The sequence below is a fragment of the Callithrix jacchus genome, chromosome 2 (assembly GCF_049354715.1).
Source record: "Callithrix jacchus isolate 240 chromosome 2, calJac240_pri, whole genome shotgun sequence".
Taxonomy (NCBI): Eukaryota; Metazoa; Chordata; class Mammalia; order Primates; family Cebidae; genus Callithrix; species Callithrix jacchus.
The window spans coordinates 130,096,822-130,124,414 of record NC_133503.1 but is presented as its reverse complement, the minus strand read 5'-3'; the positions used below and the strand labels follow the sequence as shown (position 1 = coordinate 130,124,414).

Below are 27,593 nucleotides of genomic sequence, written 5' to 3'. Positions count from 1 at the left end.
GACCTCTTTACGCCAGTTACTGCTGTTTCTACCATATTTAGCTATGTGACATAATTTTTAATTATGATATTTATAAATTTTTTTCACTCCATCTTGTAGACTAGAAACTTCTTTTTTAGTGTGACAGCTAATTTTTTAATGCCAAGAAATAGATATATAAAAAAGTTCAAGGCCTTAACCCTAAAATAAGAATTTGCAAATTTCTAGTGACAATACTCAATCTCTCTGAATGTCTCTATTATATAAGATGTGATTTGATGTTTTAGCTCTAAATTGTGCAGACGTGATGGCTCATGCCTGTAATCCCAACAAATTGGGAGGCTGAGGCGGGAGGATCACTTGTGGCCATGAGTTTAAGACCAGCGTGGTCAACATAGTGAAACCCTGTCTCTACTAAGAATACAAAAAAGTACACCTGTAGTCCCAGCTGCTTGGGAGGCTGAGGCATGAGAATCACTTGAACCTGGGAGGTGAAGGTTGCAGTGAGCTGAAATTGTTCCACTGTACTCCAGCCCGGGAGACAGAGCAAGACTCTGTCTCAAAAACAAACAAGCCAACAAAACTGAATTTGCTACTTATGTGTGTATGTGTATTCATGCTGTATATATGGGCTTTCTGTATTTTTTGAACTGATTCTTAAGGGTATCCGAATGATAGTAATGAAAATAATACTTAAGCAGCATAAAATTTTATAGCTGTCCTAGAACCATATTTTCTGTATATTTTAATCCACTGGAATTGGGAAAGAAGGCTTGATAGTGTTGCTTTCATTTAATGTCCATTTATCCATTTCCATCTTTGTGTCAGATGTTTGCTAGGTGCTTGAGGGATATGAAAGGGGCACCAAATGACTAATCCTCCTACCCAGAGATGACTACTCTAAACATATTGATAGCCTTCTATATGTATTTTTTACACATGTAGTTTTTAATAAAAGTGACATAATAAAATACTTTCAGAAGTTGTAATTGCAGAAGCAGTGACTGTCATGGTAGGAAGAAACTAAAGCAAATCAGAGAGCACGAAACTGAAAACTAAGAGATTCCCATCTCCTTCCAACTCCTGCCTACCCACCCCAGCCCTGCTCACTAGAGGCAACCACTGAGTGGTACCTGATTTTGTTCTGGTAGTTAACATTATATTCCTATAAAATCTTTTAACCCTGGTTTAGATTAACAGCTTTAGACAATGTAGACCTTTTGCTATAAAATATGAAGACACTTTTTTATCAATTCATGAGCCTTTCTTCTCAGCTTCAGTTTGTAAAACAGTTTTTACCTTGAAAAGGTCTCTGACATTTATTATTACTGGTGTATAATGTCTTGTGCTTTTTCGTAGACTAGTTTATTAAAAATAGAATGAATTATGACCACATGTTACATGTATATTCTCCTTAGAGCTACATATATATGTATATCATTCTAAGATACTAAACTTTGTTGATAAAAGGGGAATCTTCTAGGTACTCCCGTCTAATATTCTTTCTCTCCCAGCCTGCAGTACAATGGCATAATCTCAGCTCACTGCAAAATCTGCCTCTCAGGTTCAAGCAGTTCTCATGCCTCAGCCTCCCAAGTAGCTGGGATTAGAGACGCTCACCACCACACCCGATTAATTTTTTTTTTTTTTCTGTCTTGCTCCATTGCCTAGGCTGGAGTGCAATGGCACGATCCCGACTCACTGCAACCTCCGCCTCCCAGACTCAAGCGATTCTCCTGCCTCAGCCTCCTGAGTAGCTGAGATTATAGACACACACCACCACACCTGAATAATTTTGTATTTTTAGTAGAGATAGGGTTTTGCCATGTTGGCCAGGCTGGTCTCAAACTCCTGATCTCAAATGATCTGCCTGCCTCAGCCTCCCAAAGTGCTGGGATTAGAGGCGTGAGCCACTGAACCTGACGGAATGTTCTTTCTTGAGTCTGTCTCTGAGTACTTTTCTTCATGTAGGGCTCATGGTGGCAAAATTTTTTAGCTTTAGAAAGCCTCAAACAACTTTATTTTATCTTCATGTTTGCTTTGAAAGTTTAGATGAATATAAATATCCAGATTTTAAATTTAAAGACATTGCTCCTATTATCTTCCAGTATTACATTCAATGTAGATAAAAAGTCAGTAAGAGTCTGATTCTCATGCCTTGCTTAATGATGTGTTTTTTTCTTTCTGTGAAGTATTTATAATTTTTTCTAATCCTTATAAAATTTTCAGCAGAATGTTTAAATGTAAATCTTTCCTTAACTAATCTTGCTCAGCATTTTGTGGAACCTTCCCACATGAAGATGCATGTCTTATTTTAGCATAGGGGCGTTTTCTTAAGTTACTTCATTTCATTACCTCTGTTGTTTATATCTTCTGCACTTCCTATTTGATGGGCTTTCAACTGTTGGGACAGGGCCTCTATGTTTTAAAACTGTTTGTTTGTACTTTACATTTCATGGTCTTTCTATTTGCTGTTCTCAGAAATTTCTTTGAATTTATCATTCACGTTTAAAAACTTGATCTAGATGAGGCACAGTGGCTCATCCCTGCAATCCTAGCACTTTGGGAGGCTGAGGCTGGTGAATCACTTGAGCCCAGGTGTCGAGACCAGCCTGGGCAACATGATGAAACCCTGTCTTTACTAAAGGTACAAAAAATAAAAAATTAGGCATGCCTGTAGTCCTAGTTTCCCAGGAGGCTTAGGTGGGAGGATCATCTCAGTACAGGAATGTTGAGGCTGCAGTTAGCTGTGTTCATGCCACTGTACTGCAGCCTGGGTGACAGAGCCAGGACCCTGTTTCAAAAAACATAATAAAATAAAATGAAAGCTTGGTCCTATACAGCATCTAATTTTAATTCCACCCATACAGTAATTTTTTTCGGTGATCATATTTTTAATTTCCAAGATTTCTTGTTTTCTAGTTGTTTATTTCTTCATAGACTGCTCTCGTTTTAAGTCTGTCATGTTCTTAATCTCCTTAAGGATACCAAATAGAGGTTTTGTTTGTTTTAATTCTTTCCAGTTGAATGAGTCCATTTTCACACTGCTGATAAAGACATACCCAAGACTCGGCAATTTAAAAAAGAAAGGATTATTGGACTTACAGTTTCATGTGGCTGAGGAGGCCTTACAATCATGGCAGAAGGCAAGGGAAAGCAAGGCTCATCTTACGTGGATGGCAGCAGGCAAAGAGAGAGATTGTGCAGAGAACCTCCTATTTTTAAAACCATCATATCTCATGAAACCCATTCACTATCACAAGAACAGCACAGGAAAGTCCCGCCCCCATGATTCAGTCATCTCCCACCAGGTCCCTCCCACAACATGTGGGAATTATGGGAGCTACAAGATGAAATTTGGGTGGGGACACAGAGGCAAACCATATTGTTCCACCCCGGCCCCTCCCAAATCTCATGTCTTCACATTCACTCTGTTACTTTACTGTTTTAGAAAGCACTTAAGTATAATACTTAATCTACTGTATTAAAACTGCATACAGCCAGGCATAGTGGCTCATGCGTGTAATCTCAGTTCTTTGGGAGGCTGAGGCAGGAGGATCACTTGAACCCAGGAGTTCAAGACCAGCCCAGACAACATAGTGAGACCTTGCCTTTACAAAACATTTAAAAATTAGCTGGGCATGGTGGCACGTGTCAGTGGTCCCAGATATTCAGGAGACTGAGGTGGGCACTTGCTTGAGCCTGGTTGTGGAGGCTGCAGTGAGCTGTTGTCATGCCACCACACTCCAGCCTGGGTAACAGAGCAAAATCCTGTCTCAAAAAAGGAAAAAAAAAAAAACTGTATCCAGTGCTTATGTATTATCCTAATTTCTAATTTCTAAAAATTAAAGACCCACCCCTCCCAAATATTTTCTTCCTTCATCAGAATGTTCTGTTACCAGCCAAAGATTTCTTTTTGTTAGCTTGCAACCTGCCAGGAATAAAGGCAAACAGAGGTAAATAGGGTGAAACATTGTGATTATGAAGAATTCTGAGTGGTTTTAGAGATATGAAAGTGTCATCATTTTGTTTTGTGGTAGGGGAAAAGGAAATATTGGTAAAGGAAACATTGAAAATTGAGGTAAATACCAGTATTTGAACTTTAAAAATGTAGCCAGAATGTTCCTAATGTAGCAACATTTCAGAAATTATGCTTTGTATTCATTAGTTTTTATTTTTGTTTTTGGTTTTTTTTTTGAGACAGAGTCTCGCTCTGTTGCCAGGCTGGAGTGCAGTGGCATGATCTCAGCTCACTGCAACCTCCGCATCCTGGGTTCAAGCAATTCTCTTGCCTCAGCCTCCTGAGTAGCTGGGACTATGGTGTGCACCACCACGCCCAGCTCATCTTTGTATTTTTAATAGAGACAGGGTTTCACCATGTTGGCCAGGCTCCTCTTGAACTCCTGATCTCAAGTGGTCCGTCCACCTTGGCCTCCCAAAGTGCTGGGATTACAGATACGAGCCACCTCACCTGGCCTGTTGCTTTTTAAATGGATAAAATTGACAGGACTTTGAGTAAAACCTTTTTATTAACTCCATCATAGATGGAGTTAATTCAAGTTTCTCAATGCCGCTGGTTACTGGAACAGTTCTAAGGCTCTGCTCATGTACAGACATCACATTCCATCCCCCTGTCCTTATAGGACTTCAGCAACATAGCTGGTTAACTGCAGTTTTACCGTGAATTTCTTGGGAAATGAAAGATACATTATGGTGCTGTAGGTCAAGTGTGAAGTATGTGTCCTATTTTGTGAATTATTGCAACAAAACTAAATCAATGAAGGGATTTTGCTAAGAAGTGGTTACCAGCATTCACAAAGCTGGCTACTGGGTGAAAAAACCTGAATTCTCACTTTTGCAAATAACTGCATGACACTATTACCTAATGATTCCTTTTCTTTTTTTCAGTTCCTTTTGCATTATGTATGTGTTTTCCCAAATGTGTTCTGGAAGACATTATTGCTACAAGGTCCTCTGGAAGACATTTCGGGGACCCTGGTTAAAACAGTTAAAGAAAAGCTGTGTACTAGATCTGTCTCTAAGAAATGCATTGGCTGGGTGCACTGGTTCATTCCTGTAATCCCAGCACTTGGGGAGGCCAGGGTGGGCAGATCACTTGAGGCCAGGAGTTCAAGACCAGCCTGGCCAAATGGTGAAACCCCATCTCTACTTTAAAAAAAAAATTAGCAGGATGTGGTGGTGTACGCCTGTAGTTCCAGTTACTTGGGAGGCTGAGGCTGGAGGTGAGCCCAGAAAGCTGAAGTTATAGTGAGCCGAGAGTGTGCCACTGCACTCCATCCAGCCTGGGCACTGGGAGTGAAACCCTATCTCAAAGAAAAAAAAAAGAGAAATGCACAATGTGTAGTTCCATGCTAAAGGCTCTGAGAAGTCTTACAGAAAAGAAATTTAAATCTTTTGGACCTATTTATTGACATCTGTATGAACTGTTTCATAAAATCCACTTCAGGAATCTGTATTAGCTGCTGTCCAAGGATCAAACATCTAGCATTCTAGTTCCAGTAAAAAGTTGTATATAAATAAATTGTGTTATATGTAGTACTTTAATATCAGTGTGGAATCCTTAAAGAAACACTGAAAAAAACCTTTAATTATACAGGATCTTTGTACAACATCATGGATTTTTAAACATAGAAACACAAAGAAGCATTGTTTTGTCCTGTGAATACCAAAACTTTGATTTGGAATTATTGGTGAAAAATAAGCAGGATCAAACATTTCCGTACTTTTTAGGAGTTCTGTGCAATACCTCAAATTCTATCCACAATGTTCCTACAAAGTACAGTTTGATGTTAGACACTCTTTACATCCAAGTATTTTCTTTTGTTTAATGTAATTTCAGCTATTATTGGCTCAATATATAGATTCCTAGTGATCTTTTATATTTATTGTTTATAAAATAATGTTTGGCTTCCCAATAAGAAAGTTAAAAGGAAATTCAAGGTGTTTTCCTCTTGCTCATAGGATGGGTGCTGCAGACAATATATATAAAGGACGGAGTACATTTATGGAAGAACTGACTGACACAGCAGAAATAATCAGAAAAGCAACATCACAGTCCTTGGTTATCTTGGATGAATTAGGAAGAGGGACGAGCACCCATGATGGAATTGCTATTGCCTATGCTACACTTGAGTATTTCATCAGAGATGTAAGTATCCTGTAACCTGTATTTAAAAGAAATTAATTTTTAAATTATTTTTAAATGACAGTCATAATTGTATAGATACATTTTTTTGTGATGAGACATTTGAAATTTATTTTCTTAGTTATTTTGAAATACATATTATTATTGACTGTAGTCATGATACCATTATGCAATCCCTGAATACCCTTTTGTACATGGATGATACATAATATACACCTTACTTCCTGATTGCAATCTCCAAATACTCAAAATTATCTTTTTTATAATTGACTACAGCCCTGCAAGTGATCATTAGAATGCTACACATTGAATTCAGACAAATTGACCCTAAATAATGTTTGTAGTTGTTTGATATATGTTCCTTTTTCTTGCTAATTCAGTATAAATCTGCTTGTACGAAAAAGGCCTCCCTGGCAATATTTTCATCCAGAATTGTACCTTATTATCCTTGGTCAACCCTAAATCAAGAACAGGTACCATCCATCTACAGCCAAATCCCTCGAGGGAAAAACAAGGAGATAGTGCCATTTCTACTTTGTGATATCCTTTTTTTTTTTCACCAACATCTTGAAAGATCTCAGTGTGAGATCTTTGATTTCATCTCTTTGTGTCTCTATCTGATGTAGTAACATCATTCCTTCCACGCATGTCTCCTTTTTTCAGGGTGCATTTCTCAACTTTAATGTGAAATTTTGTTTGTGTCAAACTTTCCATCCCTGTCATTTCCATCTAATTCTCCCTTTCAGTTTACTTTCTCTATGTTGTTCATTTTGGTCTTTGCCTTTCAAATCTCCTCATGGCACCTGCCCTTCTCTTCTCTGTGGTCTTTCTTAGATGTTTTTCTCCCCCCATTTTCTTTCTCCTTTATCATTGTGTCTTCCCCCATTTTCATTATTCTCTCTTCCTTAAATAGCCAATAAAGGCATATTTTTAATATTTCTTTTCAAAAAGCAACACAGACATAAAATTTCTTTTTCTTTAGCCTTTTGTTGCCCTTGGTGTTTTGGGGTTTGGTTTTGTTTTTAAAGCTTAATTTTCATTTAATTTTTTTCCAGAAGATAGTTTTTCTTCTGTCCCTAGAGACTCAGATTCATACATTCATGGAGATCATGGGGCAGCATCCTCAGATCTGAATTGGAGTGGGGTTGTTTGGTCCTCTAGGCTTCATGAGAATGGTTCCTGACCACCTTGCTGTGAGTGGCATAACTCCTGCAGTAATATAGTTTCACACTGCTTGGGAAGCACATAGACATCAAAGACATTCAGTTTGGAAATGTCCCTGACATCTCTACCTTGTACTGTATTTCAAATGACAAACTTCTTAATGGCTTTATCCTCAGGTGTGCATCCAACACAGTTTGTGCAGCAAATAGGTTGCACCTAGCTATGGCCCTTTTAGGCACAACTGTTGTTGTTCTTCTTCTTCCTCCTCTTCTTTCTCCTCCTCGTCCTCTGTTTTTGTTTTTGTTTTTGTTTTCATTGTTGTTTTTGAGACAGGGGTTCACTCTGTCACTCAGGCTGCAGTGCAGTGGCATGATCATGTCTCACTGCAGCCTCAGCTTTCCTAGGTCCAGGTGATCCTTCCACTTCAGCCTCCCAAGTAGCTGGGACTACAGGCACACACCAACCTTGCCCAGCTAATTTTTGTATTTTCTTTATAGACAGAGTTTCACCGTGTTGCCCAGACTAGTTTTGAACTCTTGGGCTCCCTCCAGTGATCCACCTGCCTTGGCTTCCCAAAGTTCTGGGATTATAGGCATGAGTTACTGTGCCCAGCATTCTTTCCTTTCTTTGTTATTTTGGCAGTGAAGACCCAAGAGAGACTCAGGTTTTGTTTAAACATTTGTTTAGATTACACAGGTAATTACAACACTTTTTTTAAAAGGAATTTTTTGTTTTGCTTTAAAAAATTTATTTGCAGAAAGATGTAACTCAGGAGCTTTAATCATTATAGAATCTACATTATAGAAACTAATATACAAAAGTATATTCATTTTTTATATTAACCTTGTATCCTACAACATTGCTAATTCCAGTCTGTGTGTATGTTTGTCAGTTCTTTTGAATTTCCTACATAGGCCGTCATGTCAGCTACAGACAGTTTGGCTGCTTTCTTCACAATCTATTTTTTTTTCTTGTCTTACTGCACTAGCTAGGATGTTCAGTAACAGTGTTGAAAAGGAGTAGTGAGAAAGGATATCCTTGCCTTGTTTTTGATCTTAGTGGGAAAGTTTTCACCACTAAGTATGATGTTAGCTATAGGTTGTTTGTGGATATTCCTTATCAAATTGAGGAAGTTCTCCTCAGTTCCAAGTTTACTGAGAGTTTTTATCTTGAATGGTGTAGGTTTTGTCACATGCTTTCTGTGCATCTGTTGATATGATCATATGCTTTTTCTTCTTTAGCCATTGATTGTGATGGATTACATTAACTGGTGTTCAAATGTTGAATGAGTATTGCACACTTAGGATGAGTCCTACTTGGTTATGGTCTGTTTTTCTTTTTATACATTGTTGGATTCATTTTGCTAATATTTTTTGAGGATTTTTGCATCTATGCTCAAGAGCAATATTGGCTTGTAGTTTTCTTATAATGTCTTTGGTTTTGATATTAAGGTAATTCATAGAATGAGTTAGAAAGTATATACTCTTCTCCTATCCTCTGAACAAAACTGTAGAGAATTGGTAAAATATCTTTCTTAAATGTTTGTTAGAATTCACCAGTGAAGCCATCTGGGCCTATGCTTTTTGTTTTTGGAAGGCCATTGACTCAGTTTCTTCAATAGATAAACCTATTCAGATTTTCTGTTTTTTCTCGTGTGCAATTTGGCTGATTGTGCCTTTTAAGGAAATGTTTTTCAGAAAATTTTCACCAAGGTTACCAAATTTGTGGACATAGAGTTGGTCATAGTATTCCCTTATTATCCTTTTGATTGTCCATAGCATCCATAGTGTTGTCCTTTTCATTTCTGATATTAGCCATTTGTGTCTTTTCTCTTTTTTCTTAGTTACCTTGGCTAGAAGCTTATCAGTTTTCAAAGAACCGGCATTTGGTTCTATTGATTATTTTCCCCATTGCTTTCTTGTTTTAATTTCAATGATTTCTGCTCTAATTTTTATTCTTTTTTCTTTAGCTTATTTTTGCTCTTCTCTTTCTTGTGTCCTAAAATGGAAGCTTAGATTATTGATTTTAAATTTTTCTTTTCTAATGTGTTCAGTGCTATAATTTTTTTTCTTCTTCTTTTTTTCTTTTCTTTCCTTCCTCCCCTCCCCTTTTTTGAGACAGAGTCGTGGTCTGTTGCCTAGGCTGGACTGCAGTGGCATGAACATGGCCTACTGCAGCCTCGACCCCGTGGGCTCAAGTGATCCTTCTGCCTCAGACTACCACGTAGCTGAGACTACAGGCACATGCCACAACACCCAGATAATTTTATTTTTATTTTTTGCAGAGATGAGTGTCTCACTATGTTGCCCAGGCTGGTCTGGCATTTCTAGGCTCAAGTGATCCTCTAGCCTTGGCCTCCCAAAGTGGTGGGAGCCACCATTCCTATAAATGTTCTTCTTCTATGCATTGTTTTTGCTGCATTCCACAAATTTTGATAAGGTGTGCTTCCTGTTTTTATTTAGTTCCAAATATCTTAAATTTCTCATTATTTCCTTTTTGACCCATATGTTTTTTAAGAATGTGTTGTTTAGTCTCCATGTATTTGGGGATTTTCCAGTTACCTTTTTGTTATTGATTTCTAGTTTAATTCCACTGTGGTCTGAGATCAAATATTGTATGATTTTTATTATATTAAATTTGTCAACATGTGTTTCATGGTCCAGAATGTGGTCTTTCTTGGTGCATGTTCCATGTTGGCTTGAAATGAATGCGTATTCAGCTGCTGGATGAAGTATCTATAGATATAAATCATGTCTAGTTGATTGATGGTGTTGTTGAATTCAACTATGTCTTTACTGATTTTCTGCCTGCTGAATCTGTCTGTTTCAGATGGAAGAATTTTGATGTCTCTAACTATAGTAGTATATTCATCTGTTTCTCTTCGCAGTTCTATCAGCTTTTGCCTCATGTAGTTTGACATTCTCTTGTTAGATGCATACATGTTAAGGATATTATGTCTTCTTGGAAAATTCATCCCTTTTTCATTATATAATATCCTTCTTTATCCCTGACAAATTTGCTTGCTCTGAAGTCTGCTTTGTCTCAAATTATTGTAGCTACTCCAGTTTTCTTTAGAAATTAATATAGCTGCTTCAGCTTTCTTTAATGTTAACATGATATATCTTCCTCACATATATATGTGTAGTGCATATATATATATATATGATCATCCCACCTCAGCCTCCCAAGTAGCAGGGAGTACAGGTGCATGGCACTATGCCCAGCTGTTTTCTCCCCTTTCTTAGCATATCTGTTGTATTTCTTGTTTTACTTTTCCTAGTGGTTGCCCTAGATTTTTCAAATACACTTTTACAATTAATCCAAGTCCACTTTCAAATAACACTATACTGCTTTATGGGTAATGCACTTATTTTATTAACAAAATAACCCTGATTACATTCTTCCATCCTTTGTACCATCACTGTCATTCATTTCACTTATACATAAGTGTACATAAGCATATGTATACATAGACATATATAATATCACATATACTATTGCTATTATTTTGAACAATATGTTATGTTAGATCCATTAAAAATAAGAAAAATAGGTTTTTTTGCTTTCACCGATTCCTTCTTCAGTGCTGCACTTTTCTTTATGTAGATACAAGTTTCTTACCCCTATCATTTTCCTTCCTTCTAAAGAATTTTTCTTAAACATTTCAGGATAGATCTGCTGGCTACAAATCCTCAATTTTTGTTTGTCTGAGAATGTCTTTATTTCTTCTTCACTTTTGAAGGATTATTTTGCAAGGTGCAGAATTCTAGGTTGGTGAGGTTTTTTGTTTTTTTTAAATTTTATGTCACTTTTTTCTTGCTTGTGTGGTTCCTGAGAAGTCAGATGTAATTTTTATCTTTGAGCTTGTGTGGATAAGGTGTTTCTTCCCTCTGGCTTCAGTATTTTTTTTTTCTTTATGTTTGGTTTTCTGTAGTTTGAATATGATTTGTCTAGGTGTGGTTTTGGGGACATTTATTCTTTTTGGTGTTCCCTGAGATTCCTAGACCTGTGGTTTTGTGTCTGACATTAATTTGGGGAAATTCTCAGTCATTATTGTTTTAAATATTTCTTCTGTTTCTTTCTCTCTTTATTTTCTTTCTGGTGTTCTCATTAGCTCTCTGTTATATCTTTTGTAGTTGCCCCAAACTTTCTGGATATTCTGTTTTTTTCTAGTCTTTTTCTCTTTGCATTTCTATTTTGGAGGTTTCTATTAAGATGTCCTCAAGCTCAGAGATTCTTTCCTCAGCTGTGTCCAGTCTACCAGTAAGCTCATCAAACACATTCTTCATTTCCGTCACAGTGTTTTTCATCTCTGGTGTTCCCTTTTGAATTTTTTCTTAGAATATGCATCTCTGTGCTTACATTGCCCATCTGTTCTTTCATGCTGTCTGTGTTATCCATAGAGCCCTTAGCACACTCATCCATTGCTTCCAATTCCCAGTCTGATAATTCCAACATCCCTGCCATAGCTATGTCTGGTTCTAATGCTTGCTCTGTCTCTTCACATTTGTAGGTTTTTACTTTTAGTATGTCTTGTGACTTTTTCTTGACGGCTGGCGATGATGTATTGGATAAAAGGAACTACTGTAAATTAGCTTTTAGTAATGTGGTGGTAAGGGCTACGGGAGGAGTCCTATGATTAAGTCTCAGTCTTACCTCCCTCCCACCCCTCAGGTGGGATAGGAAGGCTAGAGTGGGCTGGAGTTGGGTATTTCCTCTCTCCTATGTGATTGGCTAGAGGAGGCTAGAGTTGAGTCCCTCCCCACAGGTAGGTTAGGCTCTGATAAAACCTCAGCAGGTTAGGCTCTGCTTAAGTAGTTTCTTCTGAGGGTAGGCCTTGTTAAGAACAGCGTGCCCTGGTGCATTTCAAAATAATTATTTCCTTCTTCCCCTTACCTGAAGCATAAGCGGAATTTACTCCAATATTTATTGTGAGAACCAAGTGGAACTCCTGGAAGTAAAACTCACAAAAGTGTGCCCCTTTCTCCCATGACTTGGTTCCTCTGGACCTTTTTTTTTTTTTAGACGGAGTTTCGCTCTTGTTACCCAGGCTGGAGTGCAATGGCACGATCTCGGCTCACCGCAACCTCCGCCTCCTGGGTTCAGACAATTTTCCTGCCTCAGCCTCCTGAGTAGCTGGGATTACAGGCACGCGCCACAGTGCCCAGCTAATTTTTTGTATTTTTAGTAGAGACAGGGTTTCACCATGTTGACCAGGATGATCTCGATCTCTTGACCTCATGATCCACCCGCCTCGGCCTCCCAAAGTGCTGGGATTACAGGCTTGAGCCACCGCGCCTGGCTCCTCTGGACTTTTTGACTCAGACTTGTTGACACTGAGCCTCCAGCAATTGACCAGTTCCACTTCCAGTTTTCCTACCCTGATACTGATTTCTTCAGAGGCTTTTGCCTGCATTTTAGCTCAGGAAAGTTGTGATTCTTTGTATCTGCTTGTCTATCTCTAATTTGAGGGGGCGGTGGTTTGCCTGTGACTTCATTTCTCTTCCAGATCTAAGAAGAGTTGTTGATTTTTCAGTTTGGTCTGCTTTTTCCTTGTGATGGAGAGGCAACCTCCAAGCTTCTTATATGCTAGACTGGAAACCAGAAACCTCCCTGACCTTTTTATGGATGAAAATCTTTATTTTCATGGTTCTTTCTCATCTTTGGATAGGGAAGAGAGATAAGAGAGGGAGCAGTAGGGGAGGTCATGTGTTGCTGCTGCAGGTCTAGAACAGCGTTGAGGAGCACAGTGTTGGATCCCAGACCCTTAGGTCTTCCAGCTAAAAATGCTTGTCAGCTCGAGAAGGAGCACCAGGGAGATAAGTGGTCCTAAGATTCCCTCAGAGCAGATTTTAAGCACAGTTTCTTAAAGAAATCCTGCCTTAATAGGTTTCTTTGTCATTGTTATCAGAAGAAGGCAGACTTTTAATAAGGTGAATGGCCTTTGAATCAAAACTGAAATTATTTGATCTAATTACCTCCTTCTGCCAATATTTAGGCTAAGATTGATATTAACTTTCCTTTACTTAGGGGTTTCTAGAATACATAAAATATGTTTTAAAATAATGCTTACTAAAGAATCCATGAGACTGGGTGCAGTGACTCACACCTATAATCTTAGCACTTTGGGAGTCCGAAGCAGAAGGACCACTTGAGCCCAGGTTCAAGACCAGCCTAGGCAACATAGTCAGACCCCTCTCTACAAAAATAAAAATTAAAATTAAAAACTAGCTGGACATAGTGGCACACACCTGTAGTCCTAACTACTTGGGAAACTGAGGTGGGAGGATCCCTTGAGTACAGGAGTTTGAAGTTACGATAAGCTATGATTATGCATTGCAGTCTAGCATGAATAACAGAGTGAGACCCTGTCCCTAAAGAAAAAAAATTTGTTAATAAAGAATTCATACTGACAGTAACAAAAATAAATTTTAAAATGGTGGAAGTGAGTGGGGAGAAGTGAAAGTGCTGCTTTACAGAATGCCAAAGAATAAATGTAGGAAGAATTTTTTAATCAACATTTATTAATCAACATTTAATAATCACTGTAATAATAACTGATTCAGGCAGTGATGATCAATAGATTATAAAACCTTTGATGAAAGATTGTTGAAGAAAAGAATATTCATATATCTTAAATTATCATGACACAGGTTATTTATTAATTACAAAGAGAAGAGCTATAGTGAAAAAAATCTGGTGGGCACCCACTTCAACCAGATAACCAAATTCAGCATCCCCAGTTATGGTTGAAATTGACATCATGTGCCTCCTGATGTGATGCACTGGGAATGATCCATCACCTACATATACATGGAATATTCCTAGTGTTAACAAAGAGTCAAACTCTGTAAAATATTTGAAGAGATTTATTCTGAGCCAAATATGAGTGACCATAGCCCATGATACAGCCCTCAGGAGGTCCTGAGAATATGTGCCCAAGGTGATCAGGGTTATGCCAGTGTCATATTGAAAAGCAAGTCACAATATACACAGTCCAATAAGACCCACCTGATGAGAATCCATGGTTTGCAGGGCATGACTCCTGAAACCCCTTAGGTAGGAATTTGGGCAAGATGGAAAATCAGAGCTTAGTCCTTACTGGCAGTGATGTCTGGAGGAAATAGCAAAGTCCAAATTGAAAGACGTTATGCAAAACAGCATAAGTGCCCCCTCCATCCACACTCTATTCCTGTACTAAAGAATACTTTGTATTTCAAAAATGTCCATGTCACGAAAGACAAAAGAGGAAGGGGGGGCACATTGTTGTGATAATTAGGGAAGTTTAGGAACTATGTATATAATAGTAATATATTTCTTGAGTGTAATAATTGTATTCTAGTTAAATAGGATGTTTTGTTCTTAGAAGATAGAATCATAAATATTTAGAGATGAAGTATAATACCTGCAACTAATTCTTAGATGGTTCAGGAAAAAAACGTCTCTGGAGTGGGGGGAAGAAGAAGGGGAATATGGCAAATATTAACAATTGATTATCTGGATAAAGAGTATATAATAGTTGGTCATTGTCCTTTACTTGTGACTTTCAGGAAGATTTAACATTTTTCAAAAGAAAGTTGAAGACAGATTTTAATTAAAATAAAATTTCAAAATGAAATAACATTTATTCTGTCTTATTGCTTTAGGTGAAATCCTTAACCCTGTTTGTCACCCATTATCCGCCAGTTTGTGAACTAGAAAAAAATTACTCACACCAGGTGGGGAATTACCACATGGGCTTCTTGGTCAGTGAGGATGAAAGCAGACTGCCTCCAGGTATGAAATATTTCTGCAGTTGGTACAAATATTGGTTTTCATGTTTGATAACTCAAAGTTTGTTGGAACATGAACTTACTGCTTATTAATAATGAAAGCTGTGAACGTTAGCTATAAATAACATTTGTCAAGATTCATTTTCGCTAGGCTTTAGGTCAAGTAGAATTTACATTTATCCTTGCTGTCTCTGAGTCCTTCTCTGGTCTTCCTTGTCTCATTTGTCGTGGTAACCCTTTTCTCTTTTTTTACAGGAATGGGGTGTGGGTGGAGGGAGCACTTAGGTTTTCCTCTTAGTGCCTTATACTCTTACATGATTCATCTCAGTATTTCAATTGCAGAGTATAATTAGTCATCTTTCTAAAATGCTCAATATTTTCCCCAAAATATCATAACTTACTAAGGGCCATATACTGTACTGGATGTGAGTTTTTATTTTAATATTACAAGGAAACTGAATCTCAGACCGGTAAAGCGGTTTGACCATGTCAACCACTTAGATTGGGGCTAAAACGAGCCTAGAATTCACTTCTGCTTCTGGGTTCTCTTCTGTTCTCCTCTGCCAGATCTGCTATGGGGAAAATCTACAATATTTTTCTATAATTAGTGTCACTGAAATGGGACATTTTATGAAAAAGAACACTGTTCTCCAATAGCAATAAATTTAAGAGCAATAAGTAATATAGTAGACTTTAGCATTTTTTTTTCTGTTCAGTAGTAATTGTTTTAAGCTACTAGCCTGTAGGCCTATGATGGTTTACGCAATTGGTATGCTACAATGGAAAAATCCATCATGTAAGATACTCCAGAGTCCAAATTTTATTTTGGAAAAGTAATAAGGATGGACCTGAAAAAGAAATCAGGCAACTGGCCCAAATAAAACAAAGCACTGGGCCTAAGATAAATGTAATGTTAGGCAGTTCCTGCCTTTCACCACAATGCAGTCTTGGAAAACACATCATAAATTCTCACATGGAAGTAGTTTTGTGTCTATTAATCTGTATCCAGAGTGACAAGAGGAGACTTGAGCTAAAACCCTTGGGACAAAGAGAATAGAGTTCACCAACAGGGAAGAGGAGTCAGTGCTGCTAATAAGCATTTGATATGAACTGAAAACTAACACAGAGCATTGTACCTTTCCCTTAAGTGTTCTGGACATTTTATTTTATTTATTTTAATTTATTTTATTTTATTTTATTTTTTTGAGATGGGGTCTCACTGCCATCCAGGCTAGAAAGCAGTGGCCCAATCACAGCTCACTACAGCCTCAATCTCATGGGTCCAGGTGATCCTCCAATGTCAGCCTCCCTGGTAGCTGGGACTACAGGCATACACTACTACCACACCTGGCTGATTTTTGTATTTTCTGTAGAGGCGGGCTCTTACTGTGTTGCCCAGGCTGGTCTCAAACTCTTGAACTCAAGCGATCCTCCTGCCTTGGCCTCCCAAAGTGCTGGGATTATAGGATGCTCTAATACCTTGTCTAGCTGATTTTAATTTTTATCAATGAACATAATGTTTAAAATTCAGTGGTACTACAAGGCTCCTGCTGACAAGCTTCCATCCTTTCAGTTCATGTCCTTCCCCATCCTAGACCCAAGGCAACTACTTTCAACACTTTTCTCCATTTCTGTTGTATTTCTGAGTATTATGCATATTTTCCTGTCTCTTGATTCATCAAATTGACACATTATGGATGAACCTCTCATTGTGTTAGTTGAGATTCTTCAGTTTTCCCTTCCTCTGTCCTTCTAATATATCATTTCACATGTATTGTATGTCATTCGTATTTGTTGTGTTCATTATTATTGCCATGTTAAGTATTGCTTACTGATGAGCCAAGTATGGAGACAAGTGCATTTTTTTGTTTTACAACATTTTCTATTTTCTCAAAAATAAGAATTGACTGTCCTTATTTTTTCATTCTGTTTTGTTTTGTTTCTGAGTCTATAGCTGAATTTTCCTGTATCCTCCAATAGCTTTGTAAAATGCCTCTCTAGATGTTTTTCCATACAGCTGAACCTACTGGTTCCCATTTGTCCCACTGTGGCCCTTCCCCTGGAGCCCTTTGTCCTCCTGCTCATCTGAACTGGCTGCTGTCTGGGCCTGCTGCACAGCTGTCATCCTGCCTGCCTTGCCGACATCCTAGGAGTTCCCTTACCCCTCTTCTGAGCATGTGATTGTAAGGAACAAAACACTCAATCTCACACTGGCTCAGACAACAAGGATGCAGTATATATAATCCCATGTTCCATGAACTCCAGAGGAAGAGTGGGTTTCAGCTCCTCCTTTTTATAATTCCCAGTCTCTGTCTTCCTGCCTGACAAGCTTTATCATCAGGCTAGTGACAGTGGCTGCAGTTCTTCCTGGCATCATGTCCAGGATGTCCAAAGGGAGAAAAGAGACCAGCATTTCCTGGTAACTCTTTCTTAGAACAAGGGAACTTTTTCTCAGATGCCTTCCAGTATCTCATGATTGCCTCATCCCATTTTCAGAATTGAGTAACAGGCTCCTTCTTAAAACACTCCTTAGCAGAGGATGGCAGGGGTGATTTTGATGGGCCTAGATGAATCAGCATCAACTTCTGGAGCTGGCATTGAATACCCAGTCCCCTGAGTTAACTGATTAGCAAGTTAATTTCTTTTAAAATTAGGGTTTTCTTAGGGGTGGAATAAATGTTGAATAGGCTACTACTTATATCAACTAAAGGAGGTAAAAGTTTTGAGATTTTTCATGAATGAAAATGTCTCACATGCTTCTTGGCCACATGTATGTCTTCTTTAGAAAAGTATCTGTTGATGTCCTTTGCCTACTTTTTAATGGGTTTGGTTTTTTTCTTAAAATGTATATAAGTTCCTTATAGGTGCTGAGTATTAGACCTTTGTCAGATCCATGGTTTGCAAACATTTTCTCCCATTCTGTAGGTTGCCTTTTTACCATGTTCGTAGTTTCTTTTGCTGTACAAAAGCTCTTTAGTTTAATTATGTCCCATGTGTCAGTTTTTCCTTTTGTTGCCATTGCTTTTGGCCTCTTAGTCATAAAATATTTTCCAATTCCTATGTCTAGAATGGGAAAAGCTGACTGATCATTAGAGAAATTAAAATAAAAACCACGGTGAAATACCATCTCACACCAGTCAGAATGGCTATTATTAAAAAGTCAAAAAATAACAGGTGCTGGTGAGGTGGTGGAGAAAAAGGAATGCTTACACACTATTGGTGGGAGTGTGAGTTAGTTCAACCATTATGGAAAACAGTGTGACGATTCCTCAAAGACCTAATAACAGAATTACCATTCAACCCAGCAATTCTATTACTGGGTATATACCCAAAGAAATATAAATCATTGTGTCAAAAAGACACATGCACACATGTATTTGTTTCAGCACTATTCACAGTAGCAGGACATAGAATCAACCTAAATTACCATCAGTGGTAGACTAGTTAAAGAAAATGTGGTACAAATACAACATGGAATACCATCCAGCCTTAAAAAAAGAATAAGGTCATGTCCTTTGCAGGAATATGGTTGGAACTGGAGGCCATTTTCCTTAGCAAACTAATGCAGGAACAGAAAACAAAGTATCACATGTTTTCACTTATAAGTAGGAGCTAAATAATGAGAATACGTGGACACAGAGAGGTAAACCACACACACACTGGGGCCTACTAGAGAGGGTGCAGAGCAGTAGGAGGGAGGGGATCAGGAAAAATAACTAATGGGTACTAGGCTTAATACCTGGGTGATTAATCAGTACAGCAAACCCCCGTGACACAAGTTTACCTATATAACAAACCTGCACATGTACCCCTGAATTTAAAAGTTAAAAAAAAAAAAAGAAACCTCTAGAGCTTCCATGTTCAAATTTATAGTTCAGCCAGGGTTAGAACTTTGGATAGAAAACCATTTTCAGTTAGAATTTTGAAGCAGTGCTCCACTGCCTGCTGCCTTCCAGTATTATTCCTGGCTATATATGTGCTTCATCCGTTACCTCTCCCCCAACTTCTCCTCTTCTGTGTAAGTTAGAGGCCATTGCATAGGTCATCAGTAAAATGCCCCACAGGTCTTTTGGATGGCTTCTAAGATACTCTGTCTAATTCCCATGATGTGATAGGTAAAATAATGGACGAACAGAGAAGAAAACTGTGTATTAGTCTATTCCAATCTGTATGATCTTGGACAAGTCACCTAATTTCACTTACCCCTAAATTTTTATGAATCTGCTCTAAAAGCAACTTCAGAAATTATTCGTCAGCACACATCTCTTTAAGAACTGCTTAGAGAAGTTTGGCTTAAATATACATCTTGCTATGTTTCCCTGTAATTGGCAGAAACATGAATTATTCTACTGACTCTAAACAGTGCCAGGTAAACATTTTAATAATGTCCATTTAAGAGATGGCCATAGCTTATAAGTAGTTACATCCTCATCAAGAACTTTTACTGTGAGCCTGTAAAGAAACAGTTTTTACTCATAAAACAAATTTTATTCTCTCCCATGTGACGTTCTCTGACTCCATATTTCCATCCTACCAGCCCCCCCCCCCCCCGGCCACCTCTCCCCCACACAGAGGGTAAAGGAATACATCATTACAAAAAGAGATCCCCCAGGTGATTATGGAAGAGTGGTCTCGTTCCTTACCTTGAACGTGTGAGAACTACCATAATTACTACTAAAGTAGAGACCGGCATATAATGACACACTCAGCAACTGTATGTTAAGGTATTCAGAGAAGTGTAATATTTTATGTAAGTTAGATATATTTTGTAGCTATGTTATACATTTTATATATATAAACATTGTTACAACTGTCTATACTATTTATATAAAAACAAAATATTTAAAAGTCATTACAAATTTTTAAGAAGGGGGATTTGGTGGCAGTTATTAGGCTCCCTGGATAGATGGATAGATGGACAGACAGATGAATGGATCTTGTTTAGAAAGGTCAGCCTGGGATCTAGGTTATACCACAGAGCTGGAGACAGGGAGATCAGTTGGGACTAACACAGTTGAAGTGATAAACTATTTTTCTGCCTTAAAGATAAACGGCTTTTTTTTTAATTGCTTATTGCTTTTCACTTCACTCTTACGCTTGTGAACTTTGAAGAATAACAAAAAATTATCCAAGTTTGCAAGTCCTGGCTTCTAGCTGTGTCTTCCTAAATCTCTTCCCACCCACTTCTTCATGTGTGTTCCTCAACTTTCATTTGGGGCCAAAAGGTGCTCTCAGTGCCTCGTGATGGCAGTTTGGGTCTGTGTTCCTGAGTGAGTTGGCATTCTTTCCACCTCCCACTTCAGCACCCACCCTTGGGAAGCTGTCATCTGTATGTTGCTGAATTCTTAGAGGAGGGCCAGGGAAAATCCGTTGTCCTTTTTCACTGTTGTGTTCAGTCTTTGGCTTTCTAAATTTTCACTGATAAAAGAAGAAAACATACACATCTATCAAATGAAATAATGATTGAGGAAAAGCTCTTAATAAACTCAAAAGTACACTGGGATTATAGAAATCTTTGTAGCTATGGTCCACCTTGGACATTTTTGCAGCACAGTACAATTATGTTGAATTTCAAAATAAAAGTTATGTAATAGCCTGAGCTGCTTTAGCTTAAACTGCAAAGCAGTGGTTTATTGTAATTATTGTACTTCATTACATCCTGATTCTTTTAAAGTTTTAAGTTCATGTCTGTGTATATATATGAGAGACTGAGTTCTCTAGGAAGCAGATTCTGAGATTTGCATTCATAAGGTTCATTGAGAGTGCTGGGCTGTGTTATAGTCAAAAGGCTTCAGCCAGCCCTGCAGAGAGCTCTGAGGCTAGGATGGTCCTTCAGAGTTACCTCAACTTGGGGTGAGAGGGATAGACCTCTATACTCTTTATTAGTTGTCTTTATTGGTTTGGGGTAATTTGCAAATAGTGTGCAGCAGATTACCCCCTAAAACACAGTAGTTTAGAACAACAAATATTTATCACCTCATAATTTCTGTGAGTCAGGAGCCCATGAGCAACTTAGCTGAACATCTCTAAGGCTGAACACTGTCGCCCTGTGAGAGACCTCTAGCTTGGTTCCTCACAGGGCTACAGTCAGTCACCAATCAGGGAAGCAGCCATGTCAAGGCTTCCCAGCCCACTCACATGGCTGCTCCAATATCTGCTTCCAAGCCCACTTGAGTGGCTTTTGGCAGGCCTAAGGCCGTTGCTGACTGTTGGTGGAAGACATCAGTTTGTTTCCATGTGAGCATCTCTATAGACAACACACAGCTTGGCGGCTGGCTTCCCTCAGAACAGGCAGGCAACAAAGTAAGAGTGCCCAAGTCAGAAACCAGTGTTTCTGTGACTTAATCTCTGAAGTGACATCTTATCACTTTTACTGTATTCTAGTCATTAGAAGTGAGTCACTGGGTAGGAATGACACAGAGGGAATGACACAAGCACAGGAACGCCAGCCAGCAGAGGTCCTTGGTGGCCATCTTAGATGCTACCTGCAACAACCAGTCACTGGTTGCAGACTGCCCCAAAGTGGGGTGTGGTCTTGGTAAAGCCCCTCCCTTTACCTGCAGCAGTTTCCAAAGAAGGCAGACAGTGGAGGGTTGCAGGCTAACGGTCTTTCTGACAGCTGAGGGAATAAACTCTTTAGTCGAAAGTGGGATCTGAGTGGTACTGAACAGAATCCACTATGTATAACTCTTGGTTAACAGGAATATTTAATAAACCAGAACATCTCAATCCTGTTATTTAAATTGTCCAACATGTAATATTTTCTTATCTGTTTTTAAAGGAGAAATTATAGGCCTGCTACAGTGATTCATACTTGTAATCCTAGCAGTTTGGGAGGCTGAGGTGGGTGACCGCTTGTGCCCAGAAGTTCGAGACCAGCCTGGGCAACATGACAAAACCCTATCTCTATAAAAAAAAAAAAAAATCAGATAGGCCTAGTGCTATGCACCTGTAGTCCCAGCTACTCAGGAGGCTAAGATGGGACAATCGCCTTGAACTTGGAAGGTTGAGACTGCTAATGAGCCAAGATTGTGCCCCTGCACTCCAGCCTGGGAGACAGAGTGAGACTCTGTTCAGAAACATAAAAAGGAGAAATTATATTGTATCAACCATGTACTAAGATTATTCTCATCCCGGTGCAGTGGCTCATGCCTGTAATCTCGACACTTTGAGAGACCAAAGAGGGAAGATTGTTTAAAGCCAGGAGTTCGAAACCAGCCTGAGCAACAAAGCAAGACCTGATCTCTACAAAAAATATTTTAAAAATAGCTGAGTGTGGTGGCACGAGCCTGTAGTCCTAGCTACTTAGGAGGCTAGGCAGGATTGCTTGAGCCCAGAAGTTTGAGGTTACAGTGAGGTATGATTGTGCCACTGCACTCCAGCCTGGACGATAGAGTGCAACCCTATCTCTGAAAAAGTTAATAAATAAAATCATTATCTTTTTAATATAGTCATTCAGTTCAAATTTGCAATGAATCATTGTTAAAAACTATTTTAAGTGAGCTAAAAGATAGATCCTACATGCACACAGCAATTTCAAAACAGTATTTACCCTTTTCTAGACATGTCAGATTGATAAATGGAGCTAACAGGCAAGTAGGAACAGTGAATTTCTTTTTCAGATTGTATGTTTTAATAAAGTTATGAGAGTTTACGTGTCCTTTTTAATCCTCTAATTTGTTTCAGCTTTGAGGCACCGGTTTGATCCTTTTTTCTGTTTTTCTTTATTTCACAGGTGAAGAACAAGTCCCTGATTTTGTCACTTTCCTTTATCAAATAACTAGAGGAATTGCAGAAAGGAGTTATGGATTAAATGTGGCTAAACTAGCAGATGTTCCTGGAGAAATTTTGAAGAAAGCAGCTCACAAGTCAAAAGAGCTGGAAGGATTAATAAATACAAAAAGGTCAGAGTGATTGTGCTGCATTTTTTTCATTTGTAACAAAACCTAAGTTGTCCAAGAAAGAGAAGTGTCCTGAAAATGAACATCAGATCTACTTTTAAGCACCTCTTCAAATATTCTGAACCATTTAATATGATGAAGTGAAAACAGCTCTTGCAAAGCTCAGGTGAATTCAGTCCAACTTTATTAGATGATTATTAAGTTGCTAAATTGGTTTTTCAGTCATTTTTTTCTAAAGAATTTAGTTAACTCCTTAATATGTGCCAACACATTAGTTGCTTTAAACATTCAGTTATGCCAAAGGTTATTGAGGATATTTAGAACCTACAGAGGATTTCATTTATTCATAGATTTTATTCATATATGCAATGATTATATCCAGAAATTCTATCAGAACATTAATGAAAATAATATTATATAACAGGCAATCATAGTCAATATCCACATGTCACTTATTTTGTAGATTGTGACAGATTTTTCATTCTAAACTGGCTTCTGTCACTTTAAATGCTTATGGGAATATTTTCCACCTTTACCCTTGCTATCCAGCCAATATGTAGTCAGTATATAAACTAATGTTAATGTAAACCTGAGATATACTTTGGAAGAAAGATATTCCTAGGAAAATGTCATATTAATAAATAGTAAATTATAGCCTTTTGTTTCCCAAATATAAAATTATAAAACAACATAAGCTCCCCATCTACCTACTGCCCGCCCCGCCACTGCCATACTTGGGGAGCCTGATGTGCTGGGGACAGGACATTACTACCCTGGTTGATAATTATATGACCATGATGAACAGATTGTTGATTAAATAAAGATCTTGGCTGGCTACTGGTGGTCCCTGTGTTATACTCCAAGAGTATTCTTTGATTCTGGGAATTATTACTAGATTTCAATATTGAAATAGTAATACCTATCAAACTAGCTAAAGAAACAGTTGCTAACTTGTCTACCAAAGTACAGTAGTACAATTAACTTCTCTTTCCCTCCCTCCTCCCTCCTGTGCTTCCGCCTTACATTCTTCCACTTTGGTATACTATAGTTGACCGACTCCAGAGTACTGGGCTCTACAAATGGCACACAGCCTCCTCTAGTGACACTCTTTTCTGGCTCATTTCCAAATCACAGTGCCGAAACAGAAGCAAAGTGGCATGATCAGTTTGAGCCTATAACTGTTACAAGGCAGATTAATATAAAATTTTTCCTGAGGGAAAGTTATTTGTGAGAATTTAAAAATAAACTTAACCCTCTTCCTCTGCAAAGTCCAGAGACAAATTTAAATTCTCTTTAGTTGTCATCTTATTATTATTCTTTTTCTCTGAAAAAAAGCCAGAATAAAACTTTACTACAAAGGATATATACACAAGATAGCAACAAAATACATCAATTTCTATATTTGTTTATAAATATATGCAAGATAGTAATAAAATATGGCAATTTCTATATTTTCATATATTCTTGTTTCTGCTATAGAGCCTATAAAGCAAAAGCCAAAATTTTCACAAATTACTCGTAAATATTTTAACTCTTCTGACTAGTAAGTGACATTTTGAAATTCATGAAGTTATTTTGACAAGTTAAGAGAATTATTAGAAGTTGTTGCATGGGAATGGAATCTGATAATTTTATGAAGATACTCTATTTGTTGTTTTACCTTTTTCCTAAAAGTGCTTATATAAATTCCTTTGGGCAGATCAAAGAAATCAAACAGAATCTTGGGCCTTAGTGTGGATTTGTTATAATAGTTACTATATATTGAATGGTTACTGTGTGTAGAAATCATTCTGAGCAGTCATTTGCAGCAGCCTACCCACTGTGCCAGTTACTTGTGCTCATTGCTTTACATACATTAACTCATTTCATCCTTATGGCAGCCTTATCCCCATGGTATATTTGGGGAAAGGGAGGCCAGCAAGGACAGGACACTAACCCAGGGTCACCTAGCTACTTGATGGTGGAGCAGTAACTGTAACTCAGTTACTCTAGCTGCAGACCCTAAATACTCAACTGGATTGCTATTCTGCAGAAAAAAAAGTAAGTCTATGGTATGCTGATATTTTACTCTGTAATTAGCTGTATTGTCTTCGGTTGGTGTTACTTTTCATCCTGGGAACACGTCACAGGAGTTTTTTTGTCTTCAGGTGCAAATAAGCACACACCACCAGCCTCTAGCAGAGTTTGAAGGGGAAGGAGGTCGGGTTCTCCCCTCTGGGTTGGTGGGGGTAGAGATTTTAGGAGAAGGCACAGAGGCAGTAGTGGCGATTGATGACCTGGGCCCCTTGATTATAGTAGCAGCTCTGAAGGGTGACAACACAGCTTTCTAACTATAGAGCCTGCCTGGTATTCAAATGTTATAGACTTTTCATATCTTCCGATGAGATGTATTGTCCCCCAGTAATTTCATTTATTAAATAAGTAGTATTTTCTTTTTCCCCAGGAAGAGACTAAAGTATTTTGCAAAGTTATGGACAATGCATAATGCACAAGACCTGCAGAAGTGGACAGAGGAGTTGGAAATGGAAGAAACACAGACTTCTCTTCCTCATTAAAATGAAGACTACATTTGTGAACAAAAAATGGAGAATTAAAAATACCAACTGTACAAAATAACTCTCCAGTAACAGCCTATCTTTGTGTGACATGTGAGCATAAAATTATGACCATGGTATATTCCTATTGGAAACAGAGGTTTTTCTCAAGACAGTCTTTTTCAGGTTCCTGTCTTCCTAACTTTTCTAAGTATAAACACTCTTTAATAGACTTCCACTTTTAATTAGAAAATTTCATGGACAGTAAGTCCAGTAAAGCCTTAAGTGGTAGAATATAATTCACAAGCTTTTGGAGGGTGGTATAAAAATTTACTTCATACTTTTATTTGTTTCATTTCAGATAATTGGCAACTGGGTGAATCTGGCAGGAATCTATCTTTCCATTTGAACTAAAATAGTTTTATTATGCAACCAGTTTATCCACCAAGAACATAAGACTTTTTGACAAGAAATAAAAAGAATTGGCTGGGCATGGTGGCTCACGCCTATAATCCCAGCACTTTGGGAGGCCAAGGCAGGCAGATCACCTGAGATCAGGAGTTCAAGACCATCCTGGCCAACATGGCAAAACCCCATTTCTACTAAGAATACAAAGTACTAAAAATACTACTAAAAATACAAAAAAAAATTAGGCTTGTAGTGCCAGCTACTTGGGAGGCTGAGGCAGGAGAATCTCTTGAACCTAGGAGGCAGAGGTTTCAGTGAGCCAGGATCATGTCACTGCACTCCAGCCTGGGCAACAGAGCAAGACTCCATCTCAAAAAAAAAAAAAGAAAAGAAATAGAATTATCGAGCTTTTAAAAACTAGAGCCCAGAAGGAATAAGGTCATGAAATTTAAAAGGTTAGATATTATCACAGATTAAGCAGTTTAAAGATTGTTGGATGAAATTATTTGTCATTCATTCGAGTAATAAATATTTAATGAATACTTGCTATAGATTATGGTATGTCCCATTGAATTTTGATGTTTTTAGGTATTTGGAAATTGTCATGTTTTTAGGTGTAATTATGAAACTAAGGTTGCTACTTTGACTAGTGCAATACACAAGAGTGAACTTGTTCATTTGGAACCTTTCTGTTCATCAACATATCAGATGTATGATCTTCCCAGTAATGAGCCTTATAGCTTAGTTGATTCATAACAGTGCTCCCTTCCTGCAAATTTAGGGTAACACGTGCTCAACTGTGTCCCTGGGTTTTTTACAGCACTTACAATCTGGCTTCCCATATCCATGTGTTCTTTTTGTTTCTAAATATATGATCTTGCACAAAAGCTCTCCATCCTATTTTCCTCTCTTTTATTATTTCTGCTCAGTTAAATGTCTTCCCCACATATGATGGACATATTTCTAATACCGTCTTCTGGATTATTACCTTCAGTGATCCCAGCAGTGACCCCAGACAGAGGAGTCAATACAGTATCCCCAAGTTGTTGCTTCACTTTTGAGTCAGTCACTCTTCAGCTTTCTGACTCCCAACCTTATTGGAATTAGAGTATGATGTAGTTTGATTGATTCTACCACCCCTCCAGAAATACTAACATATAGTCAGGTTCTCAAAACTGTTAAAATAGAGTTAGTCGGAATGTACTCTTTAAATTTTAAAAAACAAAATTATTTAATACTGTATATAACTAAATGTTTTATATTTTTTCTAACAAGATTTCAAAGATAGTGCTATAACCTCACTGGCAGGCCAGGGGAAAAGGAGATGACTCCAGGAATGTCGTGCCCATGCCAGAGGGAGCTGCAGGGACCAGCAAACACTGGTAATGTCCAGATGGACATCTGGAGCCACCTCTTCCTGTTGCTTGGTCCAGGCCAGTATCAACACTGAAGCAGGTAGGGGTTCCAGGAGCATTGTGTCCTGGCAGTGGCAGCACACAGTGTCTGGCAGCTGACAGCATGGAACTTTACAGGGTAGAGTCTCCAGCATGAGCAGGATGCTAGCCAGGCAGCCAGCTTGCAGGAGGGCAGGCCTCCTCCAAGCTGGGGAGGAGACCAGCACTGCTGAACTGCATTTCTAAGTGAGGCTCATCCCTGACCAGGTTGCTGA

General features: G+C 38.3%; 1 protein-coding gene across 7 annotated transcripts in view; it reads left to right on the top strand.

Annotated features, from left to right (window-relative positions):
- The window catches only part of MSH3 (mutS homolog 3), a 244,522-nt gene extending 217,711 nt beyond the window's left edge, over positions 1–26,811 (top strand). For all 7 annotated transcript variants that reach the window (XM_054252616.2, XM_078365272.1, XM_054252613.2 and 4 more), the window contains 4 exons: positions 5,962–6,148; positions 14,956–15,085; positions 22,817–22,985; positions 25,426–26,811. In XM_054252616.2, the coding sequence (XP_054108591.2) occupies positions 5,962–6,148; positions 14,956–15,085; positions 22,817–22,985; positions 25,426–25,537 (598 nt within the window). In that variant the 3' untranslated portion in view covers positions 25,538–26,811. The remainder of the gene's footprint in view (positions 1–5,961; positions 6,149–14,955; positions 15,086–22,816; positions 22,986–25,425) is intronic.
- The last annotated feature ends 782 nt before the right edge of the window (positions 26,812–27,593 follow it).